Source organism: Taudactylus pleione, unplaced genomic scaffold (genome assembly GCF_031769625.1).
Source record: "Taudactylus pleione unplaced genomic scaffold, aTauple2 ptg000504l, whole genome shotgun sequence".
NCBI classification, from domain to species: domain Eukaryota; kingdom Metazoa; phylum Chordata; class Amphibia; order Anura; family Myobatrachidae; genus Taudactylus; species Taudactylus pleione.
The window spans coordinates 1,038,991-1,066,609 of NW_028284906.1; the positions used below are offsets into that span (position 1 = coordinate 1,038,991).

Consider the following 27,619-nt stretch of genomic DNA (forward strand, 5'->3'; position numbering starts at 1 on the left):
TTTATGGATGGAACTTTCATGAAGAACCATCCCTCTTGGAGCAGTTTACTGATGAACGGATATCCAGACCACTGCAGTGGTCCATCTACCGATTTGATGACTGATGGGAAGAGGTCAGGACCCCTGCCAACCACTTATAACGAAAACCTGTCACTTTTAATCATACATTATAAATAGAACTAATTTGAATATGTAATGGATAGCCGTAAGTTTAGGGTAAAAAGCATTATTGAAGTTGTGTGTTAAAGCTTCTGATGGAGGTTTGAAAGACAGCCGTGGTGGCTGCCTGGTATCTATACGCTGATGTAATCCCCTGATGATAATATAATTATAAAGAACAATTTAAGTTGCAGCTGGAGAGGTCACAAGTTATTGCACTTTGATAATATCCTGGAAACAGAAGTAGACAGAATCATTTATTTACATACGCAGAAATATACTCATACATGGACACCACCCAGAGCACCAGAAACACTGACATATAGTACAGTCCTCACTGTGGTCGTTGTCCTGATGGTGTGACAGCACTTTTTTTTCTCTAGCAAATAATTATTTATTATAGCTTAGTGTTTATAACATCTCAGCTCTCTGGGCATCTAGCCTCCTTGCAGCCTAATACACTGAAGTGGCAAAAGTCATGACATAGCATGCCTAGCATCGTGTAGGACACCCTCTAGCCCAGTGAAGTGAAGCAACTCGACATGACATCGATTCCAGAAGTGGACAAAATACCTTTGGAGATGATGACCCATGCCATCTGGATAGCTTCCCACATTTTTTTCACAGGATCTTGGGTGCAAAAGTACTTTTCCACCACATCCCATAAATGCTCGATTGGGTTCGTGTCAGGTGAACATGGTGGCCGCACCATTCGTTGGAACTCTCCAGAAATCTTCCTCAAACCAATTCTGGACAATTTGGGACTGATGACCCAGTGCATTATCCTGCTAGAATACTCCATCATTGTGGAGGTACATAAAGTCCATGCAGGGCTGCAAATGGTCATCAAGCAATGTAAATTAGTATTTACCGGTTAATGATGTGTTCAGCAGACCCAACCCATGCCACATTATGGAACCACCAAAAGCCTTATTGACAAATGGAGTCCATAGCCTTATAGAGTCTCAGCCACAACCACATTTTTCCATTATACCAAAAAGCTAGAACCGTGACTCAGACCACACCACAGGTTGTTAGTTCTCCAGAGTCCAATTAGTGACATCAAACACCCTGGTGAGGTGAGAAGGCCGTCATCGTAGTGTTAACAGGGGCCCTCTAGTGGGTCTTCTGCTCCCACAGCCCATGGAAACTAAAGAATAGTGCACTGACCTGCTGAATAGATCTTTAAGAACCCATGGTTTGCCACTGTGCTGTCCACGGTGGGTGGTAATGAGTTATTTCCTGTACACACGATATCGTAGATTGAGGACTTTTGAATGTCTGTACAACTTCAGAAATGGAATGTCCCATCCATCGGGCACCCACTATCATGCCCTGTTCGAACTCTGATAATTCACGTCACCTTGCCATGAGCAGCTGATCCAGGGACCAAACTGACACACAAGATGTCAAATTACAGCTGATGCAAGTCTGAGCATTTCCAAGACCTCAGTACGGTGATGCTACCTACCATAACATACTAATCTATGACTTTTGGCACTTCAGTGTAGGAATTTCATAGAGGGGAGGAGGTTGGTGGCAGGTTTAAGGTCTTATCCCTCAAGTTTAAGACCTTATGGTCTATTAGATGATAGCACTTGATTACCACATTGCCCACTGTTCCTCGTGTCTTTCTACACTCTTTTATACCATTCGGGTGGTCCAATTCCATAAAATGCTATACACACACAGCAGAGTAACGTCCCATACAAAATAGATAAAAGCAAGAAAATGACACAAGAATACAATAGGGACAGTAATACAAGCTCTGACGTTCTGGATCACAAAACAGAAGCATGAAAGGTCAGTGATGTACCCACATCAGGAGAAATACTGTGTGTAATGAGATGGCTTTCTTTTTTTTTTATAAATTTTCACTTGTAAACATGCAAAATTTATTTTCTGTAATAAAGGATAGTGTAATTAGATTTGAATTCTGGTAATTTCCGACACGCAGAACACGCGAGTAGCTAACTTATGTACAGTCTTTTATGTGAAACAAGATCTAATATCGGTGTAAAACATTTCCCACACTACATTAAATAAGCTTTACACATGTGAGATGTGACGTGTACCAAAAACTGAATTCAGTGTAAAATATTTCCCATACTCAGAGCAGGAAAATAGTTTTTCAGCTGTCTGACATTCTTTATTGTGTAACAAGATTTGATATTGATCTACATTTCCCACATTCAAATCAAGAAAATTGTTTCTCATCTGTGTGAAGTCTATGATGTGTAACAAGATATTATTTCAGTGTTAAACATTTGTCAGACTGAGGACATGGAAATGATTTCTCACCTGCGTGACTTCTCTGATGTGTTACAAGATTTGATTTCTGTGTAAAACATTTACCACACTCAGAACATGGAAATGGCTTCTCACCTGTGTGACTTCTCTGATGTCTAGCAAGATGTGATTTCCGTGTAAAACCTTTACCACAATCAGAGCATAGAAATAGTTTTTCACCTGAGTGACTTTTATGATGTGCAAAAAGATGTGATTTTAATGAAAAACATTTCCCACACTCAGGACATAGAAATGGCCTCTCACCTGAGTGACATCTCCCATGTGTAACAAGATGTGATTTGTGTTTAAAACTTTTCCCACACTCAGTACATGGAAATGGTCTCTCATCTGTATGATGACTCTGATGTGTAGCCAGATGGGATTGGTGTGTAAAACATTTCCCACACTCAGGACATTGAAATGGCTTCCCCTCTGTGTGACATCTTTGATGTGTAACAAGATGTGATTTGTGTGGAAAACATTTCCCACACTCAGGGCATGTAAATGGTTTCTCCCCTGTGTGACTTCTCTGATGTACAACAAGCTTTAATTTCTGTGTAAAACATTTCCCACACTCAGGGCATGAAAATGGCCTCTCCCCTGTGTGACTTCTCTGATGTATAACAAGATGTGATTTGTGTGTAAAACATTTCCCACACTCAGAACATGGAAATGGCCCCTGAGCTGGCTGACGGATAATAGGCTTTTTGCTCTGTGTAAGACATTTGGCATATATAGAATAGGGAGATATTTTATCTACTCTAAGAGCTGTATTAGACGTACCAGGAGAACATTCCTCATTATAAGAATATGAACTGTGAGGTACTGGATGTGTAATTGGGGTAATGGGGTTATCACCCGGAGAATCTTGTTTGATGTCATTATCTTCTATTTCACAATCTGGAGATAAAATTGGATTTTCCTTCGAGATATTCCTGCTTTTACGTCCATCTGCTGGGAATGAAATAAATATATGAATGACACTATATAAATGAAATTTTCCACTAAATACTGTCAAAGGTCCTTATTTTACACTTCATTATGCATAGAGCATTAGTGTAATAATTGGCTTTGGAATTTACTCTGCAACATGAAGCAATGTGTGGTGTGATAATACAGCTATAACATATGCTGTAAGGTATCAGACCCGGTGTTCCATAAAATTAAAGCAGGCTTGTAGGTAAGATGCACAATATCCAGGAGAACTGTAACTGCGGCAATGTAGAGGTGTTATGTATATGTAATATTTACACTACACCTTTATTGTTTAAACAATACAAAGAAATATCAAGTAAATAGACTCAGTCAACATTAAAGCAACTATACCTTCTTACACAATACTCAGATCAGTACATTGTGACAATGTAACGTACATAATAACAGTGTGTAATAGAGTATGACAGGTGACTGAGAACACAACACTGCGGGGCACATGTTTTTACCAGCGCTTCCCCTGCAGTGAATTTCCCAACTTAACCACTTGGGGGCCGATCTATCAGGAAGTCAATTACACGTATCCCCACTAGACCTACGTCAATATTGGATACCAAGAAACCAGGATTACGTTACCGGGCCTGCAGCTTTACTAGGACTTAGTCTGTGCATACACTCCAGGACTCACGTTACCGAGACGGGCAGCTTTGCTAGGACTTACTGTGTGCAGACGCTCCAGGACTCCAGCCTCTCCTAACACCAGAGGTGATTCCTGAGGCTGAGTCTTCTGGGCCTTACCGACCAACTTATCATTAGCAAACCAAGAATAAAACAAATACTCCACTAAGGAACTATTACCTCTCCTATCTCAGCCCTTTTAGGTGTATAATCAGTAAGATCTTGGATCCTCCTCGGATCCTTGTTCTGATCAAATGTATCCTCCGTCCTTGGAGAATAACCTACTTTAGTCTTCCTAATCTCTCTCCTCAATTCAGACCTGCTGATTTCGTAAGGGTCTTTATCCCTAGATGTAAAATCCCTATCACGAGTCTTAAGTAGAGAATAAACCTCCCCGTTTAACCAGGGTTTCTTGTTAGGAAATACCCATAAACACCATTACACACTCTACACAGCAACCAACATAGCCTAGAACCATAGAGACAAGAGTATCTACATCTATGGTCCCTTCTGTCATAGATTTCACCAATAGCATGTCCCAATGTCTAAATTCTAAGCTATCCTGTAAACTCCCCATAGTACTCCAGGCCAAACTAGAACAACCAAAAATGGTCCGATTTCCCAATATTAGGCCATACAACGGTCTCGTAGGCCATTTAAAAATTCATGTAAACTGGCTCCAGGACATTCCCTCCATGAGATGAGACCATAAAATTCTTCTAAAACTTTGGTAGGACCAATAGCAAGTCTGGTGGATTACAGTCACCTGCCACAATAAATGCTCTTTCCACATAGGCAGATTGTGGCTTAGCTCGGGCGTTACATACAATGACCAGAACACAACTCTCATTTGCCTGTGGGGAATATAAGCAGCCACCACTATCACCGATCAGATTTCTCTAGGCAAATAAAAGGGCCTGCATTTATCAATAGACATTCCACATCCACGGAAGAAAAAATCTCAATAAAGGCAGCATTGGAGCACCACATATCATTCACGTAAATACAGAGGCTGCTGCCTACAAGCTTACCCGATTTTTGGTTTCTGTATGATCTAAATGATGTCCTATTCATGTACCATACAGCAGGGTCAGGAACAAAGCTATTCAGCCAGGTCCCTGTGAATATAAAAATAGAACAGTATAATAGATTAAACTTGTTACACACATCCACCTACATTTCACCCAGTGTACTTAGGAGAGACTGTACATTTGCAAGGAATAAGCTAGGCAGTGGGGGCCTCGAGGACATAACTTCAGCCTAGCACTATCTCCCTTCCCCTACTTCTACCGCCTCTCTCTGTGGGAGCTGCTTCTAACCGCATATGCTTGTCAGGCCAGACTCCATCCCTCATCCTCTAGATGCTACCACTGTGGCTGTGGCTTCCTCCTCCCTCCAAGGGCACCTGGCTCCAACACCATAGTGCCTGTCCTGCGCAGACCCACTGGACTCTGCACATTCCTCCACCTCCCAGTCCACGGCCAAAGACAGATACCCACCTCCAGGCACAGCGACAGCAGCTCCAATTTCCAGAGTTACTTCCACCCTGGTTTACGGACCGCCCGATACCCTGTTATGACACCGCATTGACCAAAAGACAAGCTATGAGAAGTCTACTTCTTCCTCTGAAACCAGCAATGCGCCCAAGCTCGCTCGATGTTTTTCATCCTCCAGTAACGCGCTTAGAATTTATAGCAGCATCGTGTATTTTATTGGAACATCTAGAAACTTGCAGGCGCAAGATATAGCCAACTCTAGGTCTGCCGGTGAAGTTATAATTAAGGAAACGTATCATTATGAAGTTGTATTAGCTATTAGTTGTGATTAGCTATATCTCAATGAGGTCAGGTCCTTCTTTGTTGGATTATTCTATAATGGATATTGGTATTATGATTAGTTTATTGAAGAGAAAACAGTCAGATAGATGTTAAATGGCATAAATTGACAAAACAAAGTCATAGGGGTCGATCCAATTAGGTTTGCAAGTAGGGAGTTTGTTTCTTTAAACTCACACACTTCGCCGCGAAGCGCGCTCCTGAGAATTCTCCAATCCAATTAAAAATGCCTATTCGCACCTACTCGCAGCGGAGGAGTGTGAATTAACTGCCAAATGAGATTTGCGAGAAATGCATGAAAATGTGGGGAGACCATCCTGGACGCCCCCCAAAATGGATAATTTTGTTAGCAGGACTGTATAGACGGCTGTTTGTGGCCATTAGGAAGTTACTGTAGGTTTTGAAATGGTGTCAAATGGCCGATTTGTGCTTTTTTTTTTTTCAAATGCAAGAAAATGACAAAAAAAACCAAAAAACTTTTTTCGTTTCACCTCAAAAATAATGCAAAACAAAAAAAATCCAAAACAAACAAAAAAAAAAAATAGGAAAAAGGCTGATTTTGGGGTACTTTGAGGGCACCTTGAAAAATGGGAAAAAATTATTTTTCAACTAAAAAATTATTGGAATTAAATTTGGGGTGCCTAAACTAACGAAAAAGTTGATTTTGGGGCAATTTGAGGAAATTTTATTAACCTAACAAAAAATGACATGTAATTATTGGACTAAATAAGCTAATTAGACACTTCCAATTGCCTAATTAGTCATTAGGGGGGAGAGTCCAAGGGGGTTCAAGCACAGTGTCCCCACATTTTAACCTTAAAATAAAGATTTTCCTTTCCATCTCTCACCTTCAGGGAGGTGCGAGTGGAAAGTTGCGAATTCAGTCTGACTGATCAGTGAGAGTTGCTAATTGGATTGCAAAATGAATTCGCTATGCGTATTCTCAAATTGAAATTCGCAACTCGCAATTCGCACCTAATAGGATTGACCCCTTAGACCAGAGGTTCCCAAATGCGATCAACAGCTCAGATTTTAGAGATATCCATGACTGAGCACAGGTGATTAAATTAAATTGACTGAGGTACTAATTAAGTCATCTGTGGTCAAGAATGGATATCCTTAAAACCTAGATTGTTAGGGGGTGCCTTGATGACCGATTTAAGAACATCTGGCCTAGATCGCTCTCAAAAATTGGGACCATTAAAATGTCGGAGGAACGTTGACGATAATAACGAGATTGGTCATCCTCGAATATGGCGCACACTGTGCATAATGTACAGTCCCTGGTCCGCCTTTGTTCCAGGAGAAATGTGAAAACACTGTCCATGAGAATGAGAAATTACACAATTTATTACACAAATTAGGAACGTCTACACCATACACAGGAAAGATCTCCAACGGTTACTCAGAGTTACTTTCCTCCAGCTCTGGCAAATGACCTTCCTGCCATGGCACAGATAGGGCCTTAATCCAGTATGTTGTTCTTTTTCTTTGCTCTGACTCATTTGAACGTTCTCTATCAGATACCAAAGACCTGCTCCATTTCCTTGCCCAGTAGGGTCAGAGTAACAAAATATAAATTGCACCTTAAGGCATTGTCTGACTAAGGGCCATAGATCCTTAGACCTGGCGAGAGTGAAGTGCATCAGCGAACTTCCACATCCCAGGAAAGCTAGTAAGACCTTCCTAAGCATGGCTTCTTATTGCACACATTGGATAATATACTACTCAGCTATTGCTTCTCCACTACAAACGCTAGTCTCCTGTACACGACCAGAATAGGTGACACAACCAAAGGACATCACTGAGGCCCTGCCGTGGAGCCTTCCACATTATTGGTAATGATATCTACCCACATATAATGCAGCTAGTATCCTTACACAGTCACATGGCGACAAACACCATCTTCTGGGCTACTTCGGCTTCACAGTGGACTGGTTGCCTGAGGCATGAACCTATATGAGAGGTCTAGCCATTGCCGTCTCCTTGGAAGATAAAACCAGTGAAACAGTATGTGAAGATAAATAGCGTTCCCGCTAGGCTGTTTTAGCGGGGCACGGCGCCCTGCCCTCTTTCTGGAAGGCAAAAAGCGCCCTGCCCTCCAGAAGGAGGGCAAAAAGCGCCCTGCCCTAACAGCCTGCGGTAGCAGTCTTCACCCGCGGGTCGCAGTGTCCCGCGGGTGAAGAAATGTGCGGTGACCCGGTCACCGCCGGAGAATAGATGCCGGGCGCATGCGCCCAGCATCTATTCTCCCTGTCTGCAGGGCTTGGGGGCTGCCCAGCGTGTCCGTAAGTGCCGGGCACGCCCCCAAGAGTGACGAAAAGGGGATGCGTCTTATAGACATGCCCCCTTTTTGGTGACCACGCCCCCTTCTCGGTCGTGCGCGCAAACGTGCCCTCTCTAGCTCCGGCGCCCTGCCTCGCGCCCGAGCTAGAGTGAACACTAATAAAGTGTTGCAGATCACTCAGACAAGGTGGTAGATGAAAACCAATGGTGGTTTCATAAATCCTCCGTGACCTGGAATTCACTTTCCAAGTCCTCAGCCTGAACGAATGATCTCTGCCCTTGCTGCTTCACCTGCGGCCACCTGTTCCTTGACCTCTTGGGCCAATCACAATGTCTCGCTATGTACCATTTCTACCGACTTCCAGGCTGATCATTGAGCCACAACACCATGAGCTCTAGCCTGCCGTAGGCATTCATTAGCTTCACCATCTGCTCCCACTTATCTGACCACCATTCTATTTGGATGTCTTCCCAAGCAGCTTCAAATGACTCCTAAGGGTATGGGATCCATTCCACCTCATACACCAGGATCCATTCGGGATGATGTAGGCATAATGGGGCTCCTACATCCCCTATCTCCACTTTTGTATGGCCTTTGTGGTGCCCTTTCTGCTTAAGTGGTGCCATCTTTACTGTGGGACTAATACCCACCAGCAATCTGTTTGTTTCATAGCCTGGCCCCTGGCTAAGTTGCTCTCAGACTTCTCCTGGTACTGCTGAGTGTGCAGGCGACCTCTATGCCAGCCAGTACCATGGCAGCTCTCTTGTGCCTTTTTAGAACCCGTTCTGTGGTTGTTCTATTTGTGCTGCTGACTCCATTCTGCTGTGATTCTTGTTTTTGTGCTTGTAACTTGAGTGATCCCACTGCTGCCACCAAATGTGAGATAGGGGGTTCCAGATCACTTAGGCGTGGTGGTAGACCAAACCAATTGTGGTTTATTGAAATGGGTGATAAACAGCACAACACACTTCAGTAATACAATTCCACACAAGAGTTCCCACAATGATTCAATAGCAGAGTATAGGGTCAGTGACTTATCTCATCAGCCCTCAGAGTAACCCTCCTAATACACCCCCCCCCCCTCCCCCTTGGGAAAGACCTGCTCAGGGGAGTTACCAAAGTTTCAGGTTGGTGGGGACTTTGCAATATCCAGCCCCTACTACCTGCCCCAAGTGTAATCTCTCAGGTGACATCCTGCTGGGTTCGACTCCTGACTGTCTGGCATAGCTCACTGTTAGACAATAGGGAGTAAACAGAAGGAGCAGGGTACCCTCACTCAACCCTTGAGTGTCCCCTGTGGAGGGAGAATGTAACACGTGAAGTACTTTTTACAGGAAGATGTCACATTTCCCTCACAGGTACTTCTGGTAGGATCAATTCCTAAGGGCATTGGGATACACATACTGTATGGAAACATCTACCACCTAATGTCACACGCAACACATAACCATAAATGGTAAATACATCATCATATAATAAGTACAGGCCCGGCAGATGAAGTAATTAAAGAACACTGTGCTAAAAAGTAAAGTCTCGGTAAGGTATGGATAAGGCGTTGTAACTTTAGTCCCCTACACAATTCCGGTTTCTTTACAAAGTGCTAGGACGTTATGTGCATGTGACGTCCTGCACGCTGTCAAGCAAACAATGGGCACGGACAACGCACTGGCTATCTGCAAGCCATGTGGCTCCAAACACAACTCCCTTTTCCCTGATTCCATTTAGGGGACTCTGGTCTATAGGTGGCAGAGGGGACCGTAAGAGCTAGCACTTATTAGACTAGTATACCTTTAAGACGGTAGATCCTCCCCTCTGCAACCTCTTGGTCACCAGTACAACTTCAAAAGCAGCAATAAACAAAGCGGAAGCAACACAGTGTAAATTACAAACCAGCAATAACCAACGGACAAAACTATGGAGCGTAACGGTGGGAACACAGTGTCCCTCAGATGGAATCAGAGAAAAGGATGTAAAAGTTATTACAAAACTCCCGTTTTCTCTATCATCCAATCTAGGGGACACTGGACCATGGAAAGTTCAAAAGCTGCCCTTAGGGCAGGGTACGCTTACAAAAACCTGAACGTAAAACCTTCTGTCCAAAACCAGCGTCCTTTGATGTGAAAGCCAGAAACGGTAACAGATCAGGAAGGTCTGGACAGAGAACCAGGTGTTAATTATTACACCATGAGTCTTCTCTGTTTGATTACTGCTGGCCTGTATTCCAGATATGGAGATCATTAAAGGTGGTTGAAACAGTGTCCAATTGTCTTGTAGGAGTAATAATTACATTCCTCAAAGGCTTAGATGTCTCATATAAAATTGTGGATGATTCTGCAATAACCACCTCTAATTAGCTTTACTAATCTATAAACTGTTCACTGAGAGGGTGAGGAATATGAGATTGTTGTAGTGACTGAGTAAGGACAATGTTTGACCTTTTCTGTAATAAGTGTTTACTCACCTGTGGTGATGTCTGTAGGGATTTCCTCCTCATTACACTGCTGATCACCCATCATATACGTCTCTTCTCCCTCTATATCTTCTGCCTTATTATCAGTCACATATGTCTCTTCTTCTCCGTCTGTATCTTCCACCTTTATAATATTTAGATACGTCTCTTCTTCTCCCTCTGTATCTTCTGCCTTTATATCAGTCACATACGTCTCTTCTTCTCCCTCTGTATCTTCTGCCTTCATATCAGTCACATACGTCTCTTCTTCTCCCTCTGTATCTTCTGCCTTCATATCAGTCACATATGTCTCTTCTTCTCCCTCTGTATCTTCTGCCTTCATATAAGTCAGGTTTTCATCCTAAATTACCCACAAAACAAATAACACTTTAATATTGTCCGAGTATATTATTTGACAATAAATAGAATATCAGCATGTAAGACAATTAGACACAGATTAATCAAATTAATAAAAAGTCAATTTGGTATTTCGATCCTTGGGAAGACCCATTTGTAGCCTGCAGGCCTGGCTGGAGTGCTGAATATCATAAGTGCCAAATTCAAAAGTGCACTCTACATTTTAAATATAATTTTGGCGTTATACCGGCGTCAAACCGAAGTGAAACAGAAGGAAAACAACCTATCTACACTCAATCAACAACCTAAACTATTTTTGGACAAAGTTGGATCAACACATGCGAGTTCACAATCTCCTTACTACAAGATCCTGCTGAAAGTCCAGGGTATGTGTAGTCATCTCTGGACACACTGTCTGGTCGCTACAAAAACCTTGTGACTCAATTGCTACTATTTGTGCTGGCTCTGTACTTTATATATAATCTTAATGCATTCTGTATCTGTCCGTTTACCTCTCTAATAAGGTCTCTTTAACTTGGTTCTTTTGCTAGTATCACATCTAGCTACTACCACTGTCTACTTTAAAATAAAATTTCTGCTCCCATGAAATCTCCACTTCTATTATACTCAATAATAAACTTTTGTTATACAAACTTTTTCCCACACTTAAAACCAAAAAGCAGCGCTAAATGAAAGCTAAATAACTACAGTTTATTAACAGAATAAAAACAATAAAATATAAAATTCAATCCAATGGATTAAAAGGCACATAGTGATATTCATAAAAATTAGCATGCATAAAGTCTCAATTTCATAAAAAACCCTGTAGGCACTGATATAGATTCAATAATGGTAAGCATGGGACACAGTTCACTTGATAGCAATTGTCCAGCTGTAAGAGATCACCGGCATAAGCAATGGCCTAGCGGTATCCTGAAATGGGTCTTGATGACGAGAATAATGTCCCAGATGTATAGTTCTTTGCAGTCCAATGTTTACCAGTAACCCTGCTGGTGTGTCCTGAGTCCAGACCGTGCCCCAGAGTATATAGTGTATTAGTGCCAGATAACCAGGGTAAACCACTGACGCGTTTCGCAGCAGACACTTTTCCCCAGACTGTACTTTTGCTTCCATTTCGGGAACTCTTCACTCTCACATTCATTCTTCATGCCTACTGTCAAGCTTTCCTTCCCATATTTACCTCATCCTTACCATGACCATGTTTTCTTCAACTACCCCCTTCACTCAATGTCTACCTAATCTTTTGTTCTACCCAGTTTCCAACTTATCCTTCCCCCTGGTCTCCTCCCATTATCTCCCCTCCTTTGTCTGCCTTCCTCCCATTATTCCACTTTCACTCTCTTACACCCCACTGGGGTCCTACTACCCCACTGCTAATCTCTCCTCCAACCCTCCTCTCCCTGTCATTTCACCCCACCTCCATCCACATCTCATTACTCTCGCTCCCTGCCCAACTCCTACAGGTTTTCCCTCCTAGCACTGGAGCCTGCACAATCACTACACTAATCATCTTGGTCCCACAAATTAATCTCACCTCCACGCTATAGCAACCCTGATAATCTCATTCACATCTCTACCACAAACTCTGGGCCTAATTCAGACCCGCTCGCAAGCGGGTCGATGTTGGCCAAGTGCGCATGTGTACGACGGAGGCAGCTCCGTCATGCGCATGCGCGAGACCCGAATAACGACGGCCAAGCCGTCGCTATGGGTCTCGCACGAAATGGTGCGTGACAGCACGCTCCCTTTGGTGGGCGTGGCTGCCCAGACGGATGCGTTCCCATGGGAACGCCTACCGTCTGGGGCCGGCCCCACTGACATCACAAGTGATGTCAGTGGGAGTGCTTTTGGCTCTGAAAGAACCAAAAGCACTCCAGGGCTTGCGGCAACGAGACCCTACCGCAAGCCCGATGGTCGTGACCATCGCGACCATCTTCTTGGCTGCTCGCTATAGCTGTGGGTGGTCACCCACAGCTATGCGGGCGGCCAGGAGGCCGCTCTAAAAACTAAGAGGGACGGCCCTGATTCAGAGCGAGCGCTCCGTCAGAGCGTCCGGCTCTGAATCAGGGCCTCTGTCCCTCTATCCTGTGCCAGATCAGTCTGTAATAAACTGGTCCCAAGCCATGACCTTTTCATCTCCAACTCCCTGAATCTCCTAGCCATTACTGAAACCTGGATTTCAGCCTCTGACACCATTTGACTTGCAGCTCTCTCCTATGGGGGCCTCACCTTCTCCAACACCCCCTGGCCCGGGGGTTGCCATGGTGGTGGTATTGGGGTCCTTCTATCCCCCGGTTACTCATACCCTCAGAACCATCCCTTACCATCAGTGTTTCCCAACCTCGGTCCTCAAGGCACACTAGCAGTCCAGATTTTAATGATATCCATGCCTGAGCACGGGTGGTTAAATCAAAATAACTGCAGTACTAATTAACACACTTGTGCTCAAGTATGGCTATCCTTAAAATCTGGACTATTGGTGTGCCTTGAGGACCATGGTTGGGAACCCCTGCCTTACATTTTCTACATTTGAAATTCATGCCATACGCCTCTTCCAACCAGTACACCTGCGTGTAGCTGTCAATTACCGTCCCCCTGGCCCGCCCATCCAAGTTCCTTGACAACTTTGCTTCTTGGCTCCGTCACTTTCTCTCCTCAGACCTTCCCTCTATTATCCTAGGTGACTTCAATATTCCAATTGATATCCCCACAGAATCCTCTGCTTCCAAACTCCTCAACCTCACTTCATTTGGCCTCTCCCAATGAACCTCCTCACCCTCCCATGTGAGTGGGCATTCGCTTGATCTGGACTTCACTCACTGGTGTGATATTTCTGATTGCTCCAATTCCCCATTCCTAATCTCTGACCATCACCTTCTCGCTTTTAAACTATTCCTCTCGCCTTCCCCTACTCTACCTCCTAAAGCCAATCACGAAGCGTAACATTGAGGCTATCGACACCTTTTTGTTTTCTTCCCTGCTTGACTCCCCCTTCTCTCCCCTATCCACTCTCTCTCCTGCCCTGAACAAGCTGCTTCCATATACAATGCTTCCCTTACTTCTGCTCTTGGCTCTGTTTCTCCAGCAATCACTATTCACCCTCGCAGATCCACACCTCAACCCTGGCATTCCAAATACACCAGATACCTGCAAAAGCTTTCACGAACCGCCGAGTGACAGTGGAGAAGATCACGCTTTTATACATTTCAAATTTATGCTGTCATCGTACAGTGCTGCCCTTTCCCTCTCTAAGCATTCATATTTCAAGAACCTCATCTCCTCCCAGTCCTCAAACCACCGGCGTCTCTTCACCACCTTCAACTCCCTCCTCTGTCCACCCACTCCTCGCTCTCTACCCTTGACTTTGCTACCTACATTACATCTAAAATTGATCCCAGACATCATATCTAACCAGTCCCTTAGCTCTCCACCTTCTCCTTTCCCGGATCACCCATCACATCCATTTTACCGACTCTGACACCCTTCTCCCCTGTATCTGGAGAGGAAGTCATTGCCCTTATCCAGTTCCCCCCCACCCCCCTTGACCCTATCCCCTCCCGTCTTCTCTGCTATCTCTCTCCTCTTGCCTGCTCCCATCTTGCTCACCTCCTCAATCTCTCCCTCTCACCTGGCACTGGCCCTTCTGCATTCATACATGCCCTTGTATCTCCCATTCTTAAAAAACCTACCCTTGATCCTAACATTCTCTAACTATTGACCTATCTCTCTCCTCCCTTTTGCCTCCAAACTCCTTGAGCGCATTGTTTACAACTGCTTTACCACCTTTCTTTCCTCCCACTCCCTCCTTGACTCATTTCAATCTAGCTTCCGTTCTCTCCACTCCACTGAAACTGCCCTCACAAAAGTCAGCAACGATCCCCTTGCTGGCAAATCCAAGGGCCACTACTCTCTGTTCCTTCTCCTTGACCTCTCTGCTGCTTTCGACACTGTGGACCACCCTCTCCTGCTGCAAATCCTTCACTCCCTTGGTCTACGTGATACTGCCCTCTCCTGGCTATCCTCCTACCTCTCACAGTAGGTGTTCCCCAAGGTTCTGTTCTTGGACCTCTCCTATTCTCCCTCTATACGTCCTCTCTAGGTGAGCTCCATTATCATCTCTATGCTGATGATACTCAGATCTACCTTTCCTCACCTGATCTCTCCCCCTCTCAACTGACTTGTATCTCCAACTGTCTCTCTGCCATCTCTTCCTGGATGTCCCAGCGATTTCTTAAACTTGACATGTCTAAGACTGAGCTGATCGTCTTCCCACCCTCCCACATAACCTAATTTCCCACTAAATCTTTATCAATTGATGGCACAACTATTTCATCTAGCACCATAGTGCACTGTTTTGGAGTTATCCTGGACTCATCCCTCTCCTTGAAGCCACATATCCAGAACCTCTCGCAGTCCTGTCGTTTCCATCTCAAAAATATTTCTAATATCAGACCCTTTCTCACTCAGGATGCCACCAAAACCCTCATACATTCACTGGTCATCTCCAGATAGGAGGAGGTTACAGTAGTCCAATCTGGCCTCCCCAAATCCGCTCTCTCTACTCTCTCCAGTCTGTCCTCAAAGCTGCTGCTCAGCTCATCTTCCTCGCCAAACGTTCTACATATGCCTCCCCTCTCCTACAAGCTCTCCATTGGCTCCCCTTCCCTTTCAAAACCCAATTTAACGGTCTCACTCTCACTTTGAAAGCTTTCACCAAATATTCTCCCATTTACATCTCTGATCTCATCTCCCTTTACTCTACTGTCCACCCTTTTCGCTCAACTAATGCACGTCGCCTCTCATGCCAACCGATTACCTCCTCCCACTCCCGCCTCCAATATTTTGCCTGTGTTGCTCTCCACCTCTCTACAATCATTCAAACGGGCTCCCAAGACCCACTACTTCATCAAAGCTTTCCAGCCCTCATCTTAACTTGCTGCTACATGTCCTTCCTCCCGGTCTGCCCCATCTGTGTCACACCTGTTTGTCTGCCCCTCCCTTTTAGAATGTAAGCTCTTACAATCCGGGCCCTTTACCCTCTTGTGTTTCTCTCTACTTTACACTCCCCACTAGGGCACCTAACAGTTATGCTCTACTGCTTATGTGGGTGTTATGGTCACTAAAGTAGCAATGTATATTATCCATGTCCTTGTCCTGCATTGTATTGGAAGTCACTGCCCACCTATTTGTTTGTGTACTTTGTAAGGCGCCGCGGAACACTTGTGGCGCCATATAAATAAAAGATAATAATAGTTACCTGATCCTCCTGTGGGATCCTGCGATTCTTCTTTCTACAATCCTGTGAATACAGACGACGGGGACATCTCTTTGGGGTATTTGTGTTACTGGATCCATCTGTAGGAGACATACAGTGACTGAGTACATTCTGTATATGTGATCATTAGATGCTGAGGGTACAGTAATATAACCAGCAGGAAGGATCGGCACAGATTCCAAGCGGGAACAACCACCTGTGGAGCTGGCGATGTGTGACCATTGTTACTACCAGCACAGAATAACAAGTTACAGACAGTCTGGTCAGCGGTGATTAGAGTCCCCTGTGCAGGATACAATATACTGGGCGGCATGTAGAGACAGTCCATAAATGGGCCCGTTATCAGTAAGACCGTCTGTGACCGGATGACCTTACTCCGCCAGGCGATCACAGATGTATAACATGATAGAATAGAGGGTGATTACCGATCCCTGAGTAACCAGAGTCACCTTACTCCACCACTCCTAGGGATTCCCTCTCACCGGCAGTGACTGCGCTATTACTGACTCCTCCCACTGCTTAGTGGGCGGAAAACTCACTGCCATCACCAGGCTCCAACACCGGTACCTGGAACAACTACTCCCATGCTCCTATTACCAGCACATGGAACTGACTACTTCTGGGTACGTGTGGACATAATGCTGCAACACTTCCTGGGCACAGTTGGCTAATACCCAATAGTCTCTTAGTATGGACTAGTCTACACGGGGGAGCTGACAGAGGGTTTCTGCTATGAGACACGGGCTCAATCCAGAACAGCTGGAAAACAGAATAGCATTTTGCGCTATTCTGGTGGTCACAGGATACTAGCATATACAGGCATCTTAAGACAAGATGTTTATTGCTCAAATGTCTTGAAAATAAGAGATATGGTAAGAACTTACCCTTGTTTTCTCTATTTCTACGAAGTCCGTAGGGTTCCACAGGATACCTTGGGGTATAGGTGATGACGTCAGGCATCGGGCACCACAGAGTTAAAGTTTTCAGCCTCCCAGGAAGCACTGGGGTCCCTCTCCTATACCCCGCCCCCGAGCCTCAGGCACTCAGTTACGTCACAATCCATAGGCCGGAGGAGGAGAAAAGAGAGAGAAGAAAGTCTGGAACACACAAGAAATCACATTCTCACCAGAAGGAGATGGAAAAAACGATGACCAGAGCAAAACAAAACCCATCTACAGTACAGGTGCAACAGGGCGGGAGTCCTGTGGAACCCTATGGACTTCGTAGAAATAGAGATAACAAAGGTAAGTTCTTACCATATCTCTTATTTTCTACTTCAGGGTCCATAGGGTATCCACAGGATACCTTGGAGATGTCCCAAAGCAGTATCCTTTAAGGGTGGGGACGCTCCTGTGCTGCAAGGAGAATCCGCCAACCGAAGGAAGCATCCTGAGAGGCGAAGGTATCAAATGCATAATACCTCACAAAAGGTATGGACAGAAGACCACATGGCTGCCTTGCACAGCTGAACTGCAGAGGCACCACGGCGAGCTGCCCATGAAGGACCCACAGACCAAGTAGAGTGAACTTTAAGAGAGAATGGTACAGACAGGCCCTCATGAATGTAAGCCTCAGAAATCGCCATGCGAATCCATCCTGCCAAAGTTTGCTTAGTGGCAGGACAACCCTTCTTATGGAAACCATAGAGGACAAACAGAGTCCGATTTCCTAAAGGAACTGGTACGGTCAACATAAATCCTTAAAGGCCCGTACCACATCCAAGGAGGCCTCACCAACAGATAAGTCTGGGGAATTGAAGGCCAGTACTATAATTTCCTCATTGATGTGGAAACTAGATACCACCTTAGGTAGGAACCCAGGACGAGTGCGCAGCACTGCCCTGTCCCTATGAAAAATTAGACATGGGGGGGCGACACGAGAGAGCCCCCAAATCTGATACTCTTCTGGCCGAAGCAATGGCCAGAAGAAACACAGTCTTAGCTGTGAGCCATTTTGGATCCACTGAGCCCAGTGGTTCAAATGGCGGTCCTTGGAGAGCCCTAAGGACCACAGCCAAGTCCCAAGGAGCCACAGGTGGAACAAAGGGAGGCTGTATGCGAAGTACACCTTGCATGAAGGTGTGGACATCAGGAAGTGTAGCAATCCTACGCTGAAACCACACTGAAAGAGCAGAAACCTGCATCTTCAGTGAAGCAAGGCGAAGACTGTGATCTAAGCCCGCCTGTAGGAAAGCCAAAATCCTGGATATCCTAAAAACCTGAGGATCATATCCTCTAGATCAACACCATTCAAAGAAAGTATGCCACACTCGGTGGTAAATTCTTGCAGAAGATGGTTTCCGAGCTCTGAGCATGGTGTTAACAACAGGGCTGGAAAAACCCCTGGACCTCAAGAGAGCAGTCTCAACAGCCACACCGTCAAAGACAGACAACCCAGGTCCGGGTGATGGCAAGGACCTTGAGGTCCTGACGTAGAGGCAACAGCATCGGAGCGTCTATGTATAGGCTCCTGAGATCTGAGTACCAGTGTCGTCTGGGCCAGACTGGAGCTATCAGCAGGAGCTTGCCACCTTCTTGCTTGAATTTGCAAATCACTCAAGGAAGAAGGGAGAACAGAGGGAAGAGATACGCAAACTGGAAGGTCCACCTGACCGACAGGGCATCTACTAGAAGTGCCTTTGCGTCTATTGTTCTTGACCCGTACACAGGCAGCTTGTTGTTGTGTCGGGAGGCCATGAGGTCTATCTCTGGAAGGCCTGACTTGTTCACCAGTAGCTGAAACACCTCCTGGTGAAGAGACCACTCTCCTGGATGCATGTCTTGACGGCTGAGAAAGTCTGCTTCTCAGTTGAGGACTCCTGGTATGAACACTGCTGATATGGCGGTGAGATTGCCTTCCGCCCAAGCTAGAATGCGAGACATCTCTGTCAGAGCTGCCTGACTGCGTGTCCCTCCTTGGCGGTTTATGTAAGCCACTGTGGTGGTGATGTCTGACTGTACCTGCACGGGTCCTCCCTGCAGGACATGTCTTGCTTGCTGGAGAGCTTTGAAAACTGCACGAAGTTCCAAGATGTTTATTGGAAGAGCAGATTCTGCCAGCGTCCACCTTCCCTGAAAGAAATGTGGACCAGTCACTGCTCCCCAGCCTCGGAGACTGGCGTCCGTCGTCAGAAGGACCCAGTCTGCAATCCAAAACGGGCGCCCCTTGTTCAGGTGAGCAGACTGTAGCCACCAGGCCAAAGACTGACGCACCTCCGGGGAGAGCACCATAGTCTGTGTCTTCATCCGCTGGGGCAACCCATTCCATCTGGAGAGCATCAACTGCAGAGGTCTGGAGTGGAACTGGGCGAACTCCACCATGTCGAACATCGACACCATGGAACCCAGTAACCTCATTGCCGAGTGAATCGACACCCGACGACTCTGCAGGCAAATGCGAACCTTGTTCTGTAACGCAGAGATCTTTTCCTCTGTCACAAAGATCCTCTGATGTTGGGAGTCCAACAGAGCTCCTAGATGGATCATCCACTGTGATGGAACCAGGGAGGACTTCTTCCAATTTATCAGCCAACCGTGATTCAGTAACACAGAGCCTGTCAGTTGCAGATGGCGCTGGAGACTCCGCCAACAACAGGAGGTCATCCAGATAGGGTAACAAGCGAACCCCCTGCATCCGCAGATGCTCTGCCATAACTTTGGTAAACACTCGAGGCGCTGTGGCCAGATCAAAGGGCAGTGCCTGAAATTGGAAGTGGTCGTTGACCACTGCAAACCTGAGGAAACGCTGGTGCGCCGGAAAAATAGGGATATGCAGGTAAGCATCCTGAATATCCAGTGACACCATGAAAGCCCCAGGCTCCATAGCTAAAATGATGGAACACAGGGTCTCCATCCTGAAACGAGGAACCCTCAAAAATTTGTTGAGGGATTTGAGATTGAGTATTGGCCGGTAGGACCCATTGGGTTTCTGTACCAGAAAAAGATTGGAGTAAAACCCCAATCCCCTTTGAAACAAAAGGTACCGGCACTATGACCCCAGCCTGGAGCATAGAATGCAATACCTTTTTGAATTCCCGGGCCCTGTCCCGATTGGACTGAAGACCCGTTGTGAAAAAACGACTGGGAGGCCTCCGCTGGAAGGAGAGGGCATACCCCTGAGACACTACTTCTGTTACCCAAGTGTCTAAGGTGGTCAGACACCAATACTGGGCAAATTGAAGAAGTCGGCCTCCCACTTTGGGGTCCCTCAAAGAGAGGCCCGTCCCGTCAGGCTGAAGGCTCATCGTCAGACTTGGGAGCAGGACGTCTGGTACTCCAGGCCTGCTTCTTTGGCTTTGTAGGTTTCTTGACACCGGCCCGCCTCAGAAAGGACTGTACCCTTGACTTACCCTGGTTTCTGTAGGGCCGAAAGGACAAAGAGCCCGACCCTGATGGGACCGTAGCTGATGGCAGACACGCAGACTTAGCTGCCGCCAGTGTAGCCACAATTTTGTCCAGATCAGGGCCAAAGAGGACTTGTCCATTAAAAGGCATACCTTCCAAACCCTTCTTGGAATCCGCATCAGCTTTCCAAGAACGCAGCCACAAAGAGCGGCGAGCTGCCACTGCTGCCGAGGAGATCCTGGAAGCAAGGAGACCTATATCCAAGGCTGCCTCATTAATGTATGTGGCTGAGTCTCTGAGTTATCCTACTAACTCCACCTGGTCAGGTGACGAGTCAAGGTCTGGAGAAGTCTCCAAAGTATCAGCCCAGCGCTCCATGGCCCTAGCCATCCAGCACACGACCATAGCCAGTCTGGATGCCCCCCCCAGCAAGAGAATAAATGTATTTCAGACAAATTTCAACCTTGCGATCTGTAGGATGTTTTAAAGAAGACATAGATGGCATGGGCACTGTAGCACTCTTCACTAGACGTGTGACATGAGAATCCACTTGTGGAGGAGTTTCCCATTTAGAGAAATAATTATCCGCAAAAGGGTATGCCACAGCCAAATGCTTTTGAGGCAGGTAACGTCTACCCGGATTCTTCCACGCCTCCTCTAGATGATCCACTAGCTGACAAGATAGGGGAAATACCGTAGCATCACCCTTAATATCCTTGAAGAAAGCATATTTTGATTTGGCTACGGAGGGATCGTCATCCTCAATAACCAAAACCGTCCGGACTGCACGTAAAAGTCCCGGTATATATACCTTAGACTCCATCTCTTTTGAACGCAAAGGCTCATGGTCAGAAAGGTCAAACATTTCACCATCATCTGACGACACATCGTCCTGATCATACTGATCAGTCTGAGGCTGCAAAGGTCGCTTCTGCGTCCGCAAGGATGACTCCCCCTGTAACACGTCCGACAGGTGCTGCACCGTAGTGGACAGGGAACTCACCCACGCAGGCTCTTGTGCGACCTGCGGGGGCGACAGAGAAAGACTCTGAGGCACCACCAACTGTCTGGGGAACCCCTGAATGGGAGACGACACCAATGACTGCTGTGAAAACCCCATCTGGGGAAACGCAGGGGGCGTCGCTAGTTGGCCCACCAGGGTTGTAAGTGCTTTAGCAAAACAAGCCCAGGGAGGTTCCTGCACAGGTGCAGAGACAGTAACAGGGCGTGAATGTAGAAAACACATTGTGGGTGTAGGGGAAATTTACGTTCACTGTCAGACATGATGAATGACACAGAGCTGTATGTGACACACCTCACAGACAATACTTGTGCAGTGAGGCAATAAGCACCCTACAACACCGCACCACAAGGGCTTTAGCAGAGAAGAACAGGGATAGGTAAAATGGCTGACAGAAAGAAAGTACAGGCAGCAGCGCTAGCATGAAGTCACATACAATGCAGAATAAACCCTGCACTACCGCGCTGAGCTCAACTACCCAGACACAGGGTCTGGTAGGAAACAGTGCTGTATACTCTGACCTTGCACCGGAGAGGTATGCAGGGGGTACCCGGACCACGATGCCAGCGTTCTTTCAGCATCCAGCAGCGCTTGCCACACTTTCATGAAAAAAAAAAAAAAAGATGGCCGCCGAGGAGCAGAGAGGAGGCGGAGTCCGGGAGAGAAGCAGCTACACTGGCTCAGACCGCTGTGGAGAGGCCGCGTGCAGCTGGGGAGGCGCCGGCTTCTATGCAGGGAAAGCGCGCTCCCCTGGCCTGCATTTAATCCCCAGGACGCCGGACGTAAACTGCGCGACCGCCGCGGCCTGCTGTCCCAGGGGGTAGTGGAAAGCGCAGGTTAGTACCTGGCTCCACGCTGCAGCCAGTCCCCAGGGAGCCCCCTGCCTGGGGACTTAGGACTGTGATCCCGGCGGAGACCCACCGCGGGACTCCGCCGCTTACCTTGACCCCCGTAAACCCGGACACGGTCTAAGGTAACCGGGGTCACCACTAGCTGTGACCCCCGTTACCTACCAGGATCCCCGGATCAGTTCCGGCGTTCTGGTACCAGCGGGGTGGAGGAGTAACAACATGGACGTCAGTACTGACTGTCCATGTTGTATACTCAGATGTGCAGCCACAGCTGCAAAAACTTCAGGGGCCTTACCAGACCCCCCTATGTAAAGGTGCATCTGACTCCGACCCGGGCACCGATGAAACTGAGTGCCTGAGGCTCGGGGACGGGGTGTAGGAGAGGGACCCCAGTGCATCCTGGGAGGCTGAAAACTTTAATTCTGTGGTGCCCGATGCCTGACGTCATCACCTATATCCCAAGATATCCTGTGGATACCCTATGGACCCTGGCGTAGAAAAAGACAATTCCCATTGCTGGAGGTGCTGGGAGCAATCACAGCATACAAAATGTTGCAGAAGTACAATCCTTCTTGATGTTCCAAAGGTTGTATGCTCGGGGTTCGTGGTCCCCTTTTTCAGTTCTAATACAGCAGTGGTTCTCAAACTCGGCCCTCAGGACCCCACACAGGTGGTGTTTTTCAGGTCACCCAGCAGGTGCACAGGTGTATTCATTACTCACTGACACATTTTAAAAAATCCACAGTGGAGCTAATGATTTCACTTGTGATTCTGTGAGGAGACCTGGAAAACATGCACTGTTTGGGGTCCTGAGGACAGTTTGAGAACCTGTGCAATACAGAACACCACAGGGGGAAGCCAGCATTGGATCCCTTAATCAATCCAGCTAAGAGCATATGCTGTGTATGTACACATTTACCATTGTCCCTAGTGTACAGTGGGGAGTGGTCACTCCTCTGTGTCTGAGACCACCTGTACAGTTATCCGCAGCCCAGGTACCACCAAGTCTGGAGGGGGATTGCGGCGTCTAAAACTTTACTTCCAGAATTCTGCTAGGAGACCTTATCACCTCCCCTGTCTGAATCCAAATGCCCCTAGGCCAGGGAAGAGGTGAGTACAATGTTACTTTTAAATATTACACTTGTATCTGGATTTCATAGCAAAGAACTGCACACAGCCATAGATATTTTATGTAGTATGTTTGTTTCCAACACAAGCCCCAGGGGATAGCACTGAGCTCAACTCTTTCAATGGTGGAGCACTGTGAGCTATGCTTCCGGGTCCATAACATTCGAGAGCTCGTAGCCCTGCAGCCTGGGACTAGACTCCCGAACACAGTAACTCTCCCTGCACACTCTGTCTGCATCGCCACCTAACTTAATCTCCGCTCAGCACTGAGGTACCAGGATGGCTCCTGATATACGAGATACACCAGAGAGTGTGGGGAGGAGACTGGTCAGATCTCTGGGATGGTAACACACAGTGGCATGATGTGAGGGGGAGAGCAGGAGTATAATAGGGGCTGATGGCTCCTGATGTATGAGATACACCAGAGAGTGTGGGGAGGAGACTGGTCAGATCTCTGGGCTGGTAACACACAATGACATGATGTGAGGGGGAGAGCAGGAGTATAATAGGGGCTGATGGCTCCTGATGTATGAGATACACCAGATGGTGTGTGGGGAGGAGACTGGTCAGATCTCTGGGCTGGTAACACACAGTGACATGATGTGAGGGGGAGAGCAGGAGTATAATAGGGGCGGATGGCTTCTGACTCACCCCCTGGGCAGATACATTTCCCTCATTAGTTTGTACTGACAGAGAAGGGTGCAGGATAAGAGATTGCTTTAGTGACTGAACAAGGAGAATGTGTGACTCTTCTGTACTTACCTATGCCGATATATGTAGTGATTTCCTCCTCTTTAAACTGCTGATTACCCGTCATATAGGTCTCATCTTCTTCCTCTAGAACTTCTGCCTTTAGATCAGTCATATTTTTACCTTATAAAACAGACAAAACTATTAAATAATACATAAATACAATTAAATGATATCAGACATAAGAAATATAGAAGAATATCAGTGTGGAAGACTTACCACACACACACATACACTACAGACCATATCTATATACTATACTTATGTGTGCGTCTGTCTATCCTTCATAAACGGTCAGAGCTTTGTACATAACTCCACCAAATGGTGGTGTAGTTTGACCAGGATTAGGTTTTTGGCTATTTTTGAAGTTTGTTTAGGCCATGGAGCCCACCAAGTAGGCCGAGGAGACTGAATTGAACTATTTTGTTTTAGCAAGTTTGCTCAGGATGTCTTCCAGAGCTGGGTATCATGGTTTTCAATGTGAATATCCATTTCATTTCCAGAAAAAAAGTTTGGATAGTTCAAAAACTAAATCACTTTGAAGAAACATCCACCTGAACCTTATTTCCTGGAATTAGAACAACCACCGATCAATTGGAGAGGAGGGAAACACAATAATATTAGACAAGATTCACGTTGAAAACCATGACGCCCAGACGACTCAACATTGAGTTTAATGATAATGCATTAATCTAAGCAACACACACAAATAATAATCTAAGCAACACACACAAATCCGGACTTAATACTAACTGAATGATAATATAGGACCATAAGCTTCACCACATATGATTATTTCGACATAAATGACAGTTCCAGTTTATCAAACCTCAAAATTGACATTCTTGTCACAGGCACCTGATACCATATTTGACTCAGTGTCTAGCACACAATCTAAACGCAAGAATAGTTTAACACACATCCTTTTGGTCAGGTGTATTTCATTACAAGATATCATAATTGGCACCATAAGAAACAGAACTGAAGGAACGATGAAATAATCATAACCCAGCACTTCTAGATATAATACACCAGCGCCAGTACAGAGATAGAAAAGAAAACACATGCAAATGATCTGCATCAAAACAGATAGATGAGGACATACATGTCATTTAGTTCCCTTGCACATACTGATTGATCTAATCATTTTATTCTGTTAAGATCCATCCTTCACACATTAGACTTAAGAAAACCAGATGATGGTATAACACGCCCACAAGATCCCGATTGGTTAAAGACAACAAAGTACATCCCCTTAGACACACCCTCATCCTTGACAAAGGCCATGATTGGCCGAAACGCGTTGGAACATGATCAGACACGTCAGGTTAGGGATAGCCATAGGTGGAGTTACCGTCGATGGCACAAGAGCAAGTAGCCATCAATGGTTACAAACTATTCTATGGATGATCATCGATTGTTTCACCAACCGATTGTCATCTCTGTTTTTTGATTGAGTGGCCCATGGGCTAATCAGAACCTGGGGGCAGAGCTATGCTGTGTCCCAGCACCTTGTAAAAAAAATAAAACAAAAAAACCCCCAAAACTTGGTTATGCTTAGACATCGCCGAAGAGAAACCATCTGGTTCTCCCCCATTGATGGCAAGATCATTCGACATCTGCCATAAACCACTGATGATTATGAATCATTGATGGTCGATGGCCACCCCTACCTCAGGCAGTCAGAGACGCAGCATCAGCAAACAAGCTGAGAAATCCTGAAACCACTTTACCAACAGTGACTGAAGGGATCGCAGGGTTTCCCTTCTGACAAGCAAGTGAGCGGCATTTCAGGGACACACACATACACCGAACTCCCCATCATAAACAGTAGTGCTCCAAGGGGCCGTGGAGATCGTTACATGACCGGCGGGAGCATATAGAGAAACAACACCAGAGGAGAGGATAGAGCCTCACACACCAGACGGAGGACTGTTGGGCCCATTATCCACAGGTTCCCCATCCAGAGACACTTATGCACTGTGTGCAATGGCAACAGACACACCCCATAAAGACATGGGTAGTTTTGGAACGCAACAATATTGGACTGCCAGAGCCCGGCCTAGAGTGCTTACTGGTAAGCGAGCCGCCGCCTCTATTCACATGAATAGTACCAAGGCATATCGCTGTACATACATTTAAATACACACCCAGCATCTATCAGCGGATGGTGAAGGTTGGAATACCAAGGTCTGCTAGGCCAATCCGGAGCCACTAATAGAACCTTGGATCTCTCCCTCTTGACGCATTGTAGAATCAGAGGCAGAAGAGGAAATGGCGGGAACAGATAGACAAATTGGGACCGCCATGGTGTTGAGTGTGCGTCCACTGCCACAGCCTCCGGGTCTCTCATCCGAGAGCAGTGCAGAGGCAGTTGATGGACTGTCTGGACACCATGAGGTCGACTTGCGGCAGGCCCCACCTTTGGAGAAGTTGTTGAAACACCTGAGTATGGAGCGCCCACTACCCGGGGTGCACGCCCTGACGGCTGAGGTAGTCGGCCTCCCAATTTTCCATGCCTGGAATGAATATTGCTGATATCGCCACAGCGTACTTTTCTGCCCATAGTAGGATGCGGCTTACCTCCTTCATTGTCGCCCGACTTCTGGTGCCACCTTGTCGGTTTATGTACACCACCACTGTGGCGTTGTCCGACTGGACTCGGACGGCTTGACCCCGCAACAGGTAATGTGCTAACTGAAGAGCATAGAACACTGCACGTAATTTTAAGATGTTTATCGGCAGTATTGCTTCCAGCGGCCCTGGATGTGGTTCTACAGCAGGGGTGGGGAACCTTTTTTCTGCCAAGGGCCATTATGATATATATAAAAAATTTTCGAGGACCGATGCAGGCCACACCCCCTCCTTGTGATCTCACACGGGGGCGGGGGCACAATTCTCTATGATTTTAGCAATGCTGTAAAGGCAGCGGTGTGACTGTCTGAAGCGTCCTAAGGACGGCGCTGCTGTACAGATTCTGGCTGCAAGGTGCATGGAACCCTACTGGCCAGACAAGGCTAGCAGTAAAAAGCTCTGAGGGCCAGACCAAATAAATTCTGAGGGCCTTATACGGCCCCCGGGCCTGAGGTTCCCCATCCCTGTTCTAGAGAGTCACTGCCCCCCACCCTGTCAGACTTGCGTCTGTGGTGAGAAGAGTCCAATTCCACACTCTGAACCTCTAGCCCTCCAACAGGTGAGACGAGCTCAGCCACCAGAGAAGAGATATCATTCGCCTTGAATCCG

General features: G+C 46.4%; 1 protein-coding gene across 2 annotated transcripts in view; it reads right to left on the bottom strand.

Moving 5' to 3' along the window:
- Positions 1-396: 396 nt before the first annotated feature.
- LOC148501735 (uncharacterized) overlaps positions 397-27,619 on the bottom strand; it is a 31,732-nt gene continuing 4,509 nt past the window's right edge. The window contains exons 2-6 of one of the 2 annotated variants that reach the window (XM_088450051.1): positions 24,389-24,499; positions 16,266-16,363; positions 10,643-10,991; positions 5,091-5,177; positions 397-3,399 (exon numbers count right to left, since the gene is read on the bottom strand). In XM_088450051.1, the coding sequence (XP_088306177.1) occupies positions 2,408-3,399; positions 5,091-5,177; positions 10,643-10,991; positions 16,266-16,363; positions 24,389-24,499 (1,637 nt within the window). In that variant the 3' untranslated portion in view covers positions 397-2,407. Of the gene's footprint in view, positions 3,403-5,090; positions 5,178-10,642; positions 10,992-16,265; positions 16,364-24,388; positions 24,500-27,619 lie in introns of both variants that reach the window. The other variant, XM_088450050.1, reaches the window with a different exon arrangement.